The following is an 8,125-nucleotide window of genomic DNA, read 5'->3' as shown; positions in this document are numbered from 1 at the left end:
CATCATCTCATTTGTTCACAATATATCTGGATTATGTATAGGGTGTCAAGAAAAAAGCATTTATTTCCAAAGATTCAATAAAATCTTTGAATTTGGTGACAGAAAGATAAATCTGTCACCAAATTTTTTTATGACTTTATTCTCATATTATCTCAACTTTATTCTTGTACAATTTTATTCTAGAAATAACATCTTTGTTCTCATAATATTATGATTTTATTGTTGTAATATCACTTTCTTCTAGAAATATTATGACTTTATTCTCATACTAATTCAACTTTATTCTTGTAATTTTATCACTTTATTCACATAAAATGGTGACTTAATTCACTTATTCTGTATTTTTTAAATTTTCTTATTACTATATTTTTCTTTTCTTTCTTTTACATCTTTGGAACATTTTTACAACTTTTTGGTTTTTCAGTCATTTGAATGGGATAGCTGCAATTTTAAAGGTGGAAAAAATTCAGATTTTATTTTTCTGTGTACACTAAAGCAGGTATTTATTTATTTAGTTGTTTTTTGTTTTGGACAGACTAACAAGCAACAAAACAAAACAAAGTGAGTGCTTCAATATTTTACAGGAATAATGTGTCTGATTTCTCAGAAACTTATTATGTTGTAATAAGATCTGATCTGCATTTTGTCCTTCCAGATCTGAAGCTCCTTCCTGGTCGGTTTGTACGCCACAGGATGAAGGGATAAAAAACAAAGACGAGCCTCTTTACTGCTGTGCAACAAACTACTCTAGTTGCTCTTTGAATATTTGTGTTAATGACGAGAGCTCTTGACAGATGCGGCGAATAAATTATTTATTCTGGCGCAGGAACGACTCATTGTGTCGTCTGCTTTCAAAAGAGATCCAGTTATGGAGTACTTTCTGCTGACATCCTGTCTCTGGTAGAGAGTTATTATTATTTCAGCCTCACATTTTCTAAATATATCAGCAAATATATGTTATCTGTAAAATTTGATTTAAAAACTATAACGAGTTTAAAAGCATGCATTGGATTAAAGGGGGCATATTATGCAAAATCCACTTTTTTTAGTCTTTAAATATGTTTTTTATATATTTATATATACTTTGACTGTCTAGGAGTTATTTTTTTTTATTTATTCTCTCCCTGTGCTGCTTATATCTTTATATTCTTCTATTCTTTCAGTTCTTTTTTTTGCCTATGACATCTTCTTGTCAAGATCACAACGTCTAGCTAATCAGTTTTATGAATCCGTAAAATTTTTCCGCACAGCGATTTTGTAGTCCAAGTTCAGTTATGTCAAAGTTGCAAGTAGACAAGTGAAAATGTTATTTCCGAAAATGCAACAACTTATGCTATTCTTGACCATTTGTAGAATAAGATGCGTCTGCAGCAAAAAAAACAAAACTTCTAACAACATATGAAAAGCTCAAGCCTTTCTGCTTGACTTACTGTATTATCAATAAAGTGTAGGGCTGATCTGCTGATCAGTTTTCAATTAAACACTTAGTAATTGAGAGTAAAATGTGTTTAATACAAGATTTTTTTACAGAATTTGAACTAAGTGAAATTAAAACTAACATTTGATGAGTTTTAGATGTTTTAATAATTCAATCATTTTAACTTAAATGCAAAATGTATGAATTTTTTGTACATGTTTGGTTTATTTACTTATCTAAGAATGTTCTTTCATTTCAACAATCGGCCATTTTTTGAAGTCTGCATACTCCAATTAATGATTAATCAATTACTGAATTAGTTGACAATTATTTCATCGCAATTAATCGGATTAATTGTACAGGCCTGTGGAAGATGTAACTAAACAATCGTCAAGATTTGATGTTGGTTGAATTTGGACACAGATGCAGACGCTTTAAAGTAAGAATTGAGAAGCAAATTTACAAAAATGTGAGAAGGCAAACAGGATGATCAACAAACCATTAATCAAGGAGCAACATGAACAAACAGGAGAATCCAGCAGGGGAGTTAATTTGATTGCTAGACGATGGGATGAATGCTAGTTAGAAAACAGGGTGCAGCTGTGGGGAGAGAGCAGAAGGCAGACTGAGGGAGAGAGAGAGAGAGAGAGAGAGAAAGAGAGAGAGAAATTGCACACAGGAGCAAAACTGGGGAACAGGCAGAACATAAAACTAAAAGGGATGAAGATAACTAAACACAAGAAATAAACAAACATGATCTAACCAGAGAAGCAACTACTAACCGACTGATTTAAAGTAAGGCAAAAACAAAGATTGATTTAAATCAAAACAAGGAATAAGTAAGGCCAAACACAGGCCAAATGATCAAATAAACAGAAAATGCATTTTAAAAAAAATGTCTTTAGGAATCAAGACAATCTGGGAGCTTAAAGCCAGCAGAGAAATTATATAAATTGGGGAAACTAAACCACATAACCAATGATAAACAATGAAATAGCTCATAAACGTAAACTTAAAAACTTTGAAACTGGCTACATGTTCGATCTGCTAACTAATAAGCCCGTCTGGTGCCAAAATCCGATTCCCCTCAGACTGAGACTCTCGTTGTGGCCTCATTTATCAAAATAAGCCAATTAGAGCACTCTCACATCCATTTTGCTGTGCATTCATTTTGTAGAGCTGAAGCCGTGGGCATTATGAATCATAATGTTGTTAATAAAGAGTTGCTATAATCATGAAAGTTCTTAAATTATTCCTAAACTCACTTACAGAGGATTATAATTTGGTGATAGTGAATGGGACTTGATTTGAAACAAACTAACATAGCTGACATTTCCTTTAAAAAACATTGAGTAATGGTGACAAAACTGTAACTTAATAACTGTTGGGTTGAATAAAATGATACTTTAGCTGTTAATTAGCAAGAAAACCACCAGCAGCAACATAACTCTGCAAATTTAACACGTCTGGAGCTTTTTTAATGATTTATTCTCCAAAGAGGGGATCAAAATGATTCAATTGGAGTTTTATGTCAACGATTAAAACTCTAAAGTGGCTGTGTCATATTTCCTAAAACCCCACATTAAGCTCGGACTTAAACATTTAGTTCAGAAGTTTAAATATATGTGAACTATATACTTAGAGTTCCAACTAAATATTTAATTTGCAAACTAAATATTTAGCTTGTGAATTAAAGATTTAGTCTGGAACTCTTCTCTGATATTTATAAATGTATGAATAACATGACTTTGAAAAATTTTAATTCTTTTTCTAAGACAGATTTGATAAACCTAAATATTGCTGTTAATTTTATACTGCGCGACCTTACAAACACCGAAGCTTGTCGTGCTTCATATTTACAGTATAAAACGGAATATTAAAATAAATACACTGCTGAGAAATGCAAAACACACAAATCCACACATAAGCACTACAGAGTTCATCAAGAGTATCCACACATCTTTTTACCCATAGAAATAACCGGAAACCTAAACGTAAACAAGGAGTATGAACAACGTTTCATGCACTGAGCGCGCTGGCGTCATCCTCCGTCACGTTGAACCTGCTGGACTTTTGAGCGCTGAGCTCCTCCTGCTCTGTGACCGGTTCGTTGCTGCCATGGGAAGAACTCTTCATCACGCTGTAATAAATCGCCACGTTGTACTCGGCCTCCCTGCCGTGGCGGCTGCACCTGCACAGCTTTTTAAACGCGACGCGGAACTTCTGAGACATGAGGTTGTAGACAATGGGGTTGATGGCGCTGTTGGTGTAGATGCACATCCGGCAGAAGAGGAGGAACCAGGTGTCGTGGTACGGAGGGTTGATGAAGGAGTTGACCACCACCAGGGTTCTGTAAGGCATCCACAGCAGCGCGAAGAGGATCACCACCACGGCCAGCATCTTCGTTATCTGTTGAGGGGAAATTACGGAAATCATTTAGTTACGCAGCTATCATTACTTTGTAAAAGGTTTGGGAAGATCAAGCTTTTCTATAAGGTGATTCAATAAATCCCAAAGCTAAATTGTTAGATAAGAAACAGCTTTTATTCTCCCACAAAGAGAAAATTCAGGTGTCTGGAAAAAAATAAGAGCCCACTGCACTAAACTCCATTGAAAACCTCCTGGTTGTTCCTCCAAATATTGATTCCTGAACTCTTCCTGAGTAAAAACATTAATATTGTCGTTTCTAAATGAACATAAACATGTTTTCTTTGTGTTATTTGAGGTCTGAAAGCTCTTCATCTTTTTACTAGGAATTTCAGAGACATGCTGTCTGTAGTTCATAGAATGAAGCGCTGCCACAGGCGAAGAGCGGAAAGGGTTTTTCAAAGGGTTTGGTTCCTTTGACAGTGCAGCGTGAAAGTTAACCAAAGCAGCTGAAAATGCAACAAAAGTTGCAATTTTGGTCTCCAATCAAGTCAAGTCTACCAGACCATGAGGTGTGAAAACACCCTGGAGGTGTTTATCTTAAAGGTGACCTAATATGCTTCCTTGAACAGGTTAGGATGGTCTATGACAGGGGTCTCAAACTCCAGTCCTTGAGGGCCGCTGTCCTGCAACTTTTAGATGTGCCTCTGCTGCACACCTGAACAGAATAATTAGGTCATTAAGGCTCTGGAGAACTGATCTACACAAGGAGGAGGTAATTAAGCCATTTCACTCCAGTGTTTTGTACCTGTGGCACATCTAAAAACTGCAGGACTGCGGCCCTCCAGGCCTGGAGTTTGAGACCCCTGGTCTATGGGCTCGGATACTGTGATTTTAGTTTGGTCAGTTCTGCCTATTTTGAGCTGTTTTAGAGCATCTTGTCACTTTAAATTTAAATAAACTGCTGCTGAACGCTTACATTCGCACATGAAAATGACTGCAAACAGATGCGCAGTTATACTACAGTACATCTTTGAAAAGCAATAGTAGAGCCTTCTGCACAACAAACAAGAATGCAGGAAGTTATTTCTGGATGGTAAGTCAACAACAGAACACTCATCTTTTCCAGCAGCCATTGTGAAGCACATACAGTGGTAAAACCAGCTGACCAAAGGTGCTGGAGCTCTGCTTGGGTTGCTAGGTGATGGGCTGGGCTTCACTGGGGTTCCTAGGTAGCAGCGCAGTGCCCATAGATTATAACTTTATAATTGGGAGGTTTCTGAAACCTCTAATTTTCCAGATACAAAAAATAACTTTATTGCCTAAAAATTGCTGGGTGTTTTTTTTTTAAGTGCTTGGGCTGTTTTTAGATGCAGTTGAGACCAAACATGCAACATGTGAAATTTTTTAACTGGTTACAAAGTATTATCTAAAACAAAACGTCATAAAACAATTCTAGTACCTGCTTTCTTGCAGCAATCGCTCCCTTGTTGGGCTTGTTGGTGCTGTGGGAGTGGCCCTGATGAACCGACCCTCCTCCTGCTCGGTCGCTCAGATGTGACGGCAGAGGACTCATGAACAAAATCCTGGCGATGAGCCCGTACAGCACACTGGCTACAGTTAGAGGGACCACATAGAAAAGAGTGAAGTCCAGGAAGTAGATGGGCATGTAGAAGCTCCTGGAGACGCGGTAGGCGCACGTAACAACCACCCCGTTGGTGTAAACGGTTTCCTTAGTGTCTGCCAAGAAGAACCACATGGTGCAGTAGAGGGAAGTGAAGATCCAGATTCCAGCTATGATTCTTTTGGCTCTGGAGACCGTGCATAAGAACTGGGCCTTTATGGAGTGACAGATTGCGATGTAGCGTTCGATGGTGAACGCCGTGATGGAGCACGAGGACACGTTGATGCCCAGATACTGAAGGTACGTTATGCACAGGCACCCTGTGTAGCCATAAATCCAGAAAGCCACCACATCTGAGATGTTGGGCAGGCCTGCAGCCAGGAGCACAATAAGATCAGCGACGGCCAAGCTGACCAGGTAGCAGTTCGTTGGCGTCACCATGTGTTTGGTGCGCAGGACGACGAGCACGACCATGACGTTCCCCGCGATCCCGACGCCACAAATTAGCGTCGTCAACAATATGGTTATGACTTGTTCTTCGACAGAGTTCAGGGGCATCGCAGTCAGATTCACCAGCCGAGCGACATCCTGGAAAACGGTGGTGTTGTTCTCCATCTTTGTTTTCCAGTCCAGCAGGAACAATTCAAAGGCGAGGACCCTCAACACAGAAAACCAAGTGGAAGGTTTAGAGATGCACTAGAATTATGATATAAACGTCTTGTCTACTATATCAATAGAGGAAAAAACAAACAGCAAGACTTATTACCACGCTTAACATTTCTTGAATTTTCTTGGAAATTTACAAGCTGACATGTTCAAATACATTGTTTTTAATGAAGGTTAATTTTAGCTCTGTGTGTGTAACAATGCCAAAATAAAGTAACTAGGTCAAAATGCCTTCTTTTTATATTATATGTATAAAATCAGAGTAAATTACAGTTTCTTATAGGGCTGCAATTATTTTAGTGCGTGAATATTCTGATGATTAATCGATTAATTGGACAAAATATTGGCACATTCTGCAGATTTTTCATGTCACGACTTCAGCCGTTTTTTATACAATATTAGGAATACATTAAAATATGTAAATAAACAAATATTTCAGACAGCTGTGGTTGCCAGAAAAAAAATTATCATTTTACCATGTAAAATTTATTTCATATGGTAGAATTGATCATTTTATCAGATAAAAAGATTAATTTAAATATACAAATTTAAATTTGCATATTTTATCACCTAAAATATACAATATTTTATTGTATATTTCATGCAATTAAATTGATTGTTTTATTGTATAAAATGCTAATTTTATTATATAAAATGATCGGTTTTATTGTATAAAATACGATAATTTTCTGATATAAACTGATTGTATTTTGGTAAAACTGATCATTTTACTGTGTAAAATCAATTTATCAGTCTGATCAATTTCATGCAGTAAAATTAACCATGTACATATGTATTTATACGGTAAATTTCTGGCGACCACAGCTTTCGGTATTTCACCCTAAATTATAAAAAAAAAAAATCTACAGTGCAGGGAAATAAAAAACTACAGTATTTTAGTTTATGTTACCAAACTAAAATACAACATCTAGTCAGAAAAGTATTTTTTCTGTTTTCCCCCAATCATCCTCAATTCTGGCGTAATCAGACGTGTTAAAGTGTTATGCTGAATGAATGAGTGAATGAATGAATGAATTAATGTGTGTAACTGTGAAGTGCTTTAAAATTGTGTTTGTCGCCGGGGTGATGGAGACTCCACTGCTTGTTGACAGCAGATCCTCCCCAAAGCCTTATGTGTCTCTATTGCATTAAAACTGAGCAGAAATGGGGAGGCGAGTGAAGCAGAACACTGAATGGGACCCCGATGTGTTTAACACCACAAAACGATGAGGGAGAAGGAGATCTATGCAAAGTTATTGGCATTAATCATCTGCTGGATCCTTAATCTGACAATATGATTGGATTAAACTGCAATGAGTTGGATTTTAACTAAATACAGTAAAGATCTGGATGTAACTTGGATTTATCTGAAATATCAAATCATTCCTGCCTTTAGCTATCAGACTATACAATTTAAAGACCCTGAGTGTCTTTAAATCTAAATTTTCTCTGGACTCATTTTTTGATTTATTTGTAGATTAACACGTTTTCATGTGCATACTTGTTGTTATTTTACTTTATTCATTTATCTCATATTTAGTCATATTTAATTACTTACAATACCACACTTATTTACTTTATTAAAACAAATGTCCCCTTGGGTATTAATAAAGTCTATTCTGTTCTGTTTTCTTCTATTCTGTTCTATTTGCAAGTGTTTTCAGATTATATTTATGGTGAAATGTCACTAAAATCTGCATAGAGATCAAGCTTAATTACTTTTTCTGTAGCTTACATTTCTTTGTCGATGGAAATCTAAACTCAAATTACCACTAAAAGGTGTTAATTATACCAAATACATGCAAAATTCAGGTGAAGAAAAACAATAAAACACAAAACCTGTATTAAATCCAGAGAACTTATGTCATTACCAAAAACTAGCATTAAAAATTATCATTTTAAATATAATATGAAGATAAACACATGACCAAGCTAATCAGAGTAGTTAGTAACACCCAGCTCACCATGAGTTGGACGAAGCAGCGTTCGTTCAGAGACGGTGGCAGCGTTCAGGTCCGCTCTGTCCTCCTCCACTGATGCTTCTACTCGTC

At 36.4% G+C, this 8,125-nt stretch overlaps 1 protein-coding gene across 1 annotated transcript; it reads right to left on the bottom strand.

Annotated features, from left to right (window-relative positions):
* Window positions 1-1,583: 1,583 nt before the first annotated feature.
* LOC102219632 (thyrotropin-releasing hormone receptor-like) lies at window positions 1,584-8,125 on the bottom strand. The gene is made up of 3 exons (XM_005798949.2): window positions 8,039-8,125; window positions 5,247-6,066; window positions 1,584-3,826 (listed from the first exon to the last, which is right to left on the bottom strand). Exons 2-3 carry the CDS (start codon window positions 6,021-6,023, stop codon window positions 3,437-3,439), a joined length of 1,167 nt encoding a protein of 388 aa, XP_005799006.1. The 5' UTR covers window positions 6,024-6,066; window positions 8,039-8,125; the 3' UTR covers window positions 1,584-3,436.

Source organism: Xiphophorus maculatus, chromosome 1 (genome assembly GCF_002775205.1).
Source record: "Xiphophorus maculatus strain JP 163 A chromosome 1, X_maculatus-5.0-male, whole genome shotgun sequence".
Lineage (NCBI taxonomy): Eukaryota > Metazoa > Chordata > Actinopteri > Cyprinodontiformes > Poeciliidae > Xiphophorus > Xiphophorus maculatus.
Note: the sequence above shows the minus strand (reverse complement) of the source record. Positions and strands in the feature narration are given on the sequence as shown.

Bases quoted from the DNA above. Each gene is read 5' to 3' on its own strand.
- LOC102219632 (XM_005798949.2), bottom strand. From the start codon at position 6,023: ATGGAGAACAACACCACCGTTTTCCAGGATGTCGCTCGGCTGGTGAAT. The intron at 3,827-5,246 runs GTACTAGAATTG...TCCCCTCAACAG, and splicing joins CGATTGCTGCAAGAAAGCAG to ATAACGAAGATGCTGGCCGT.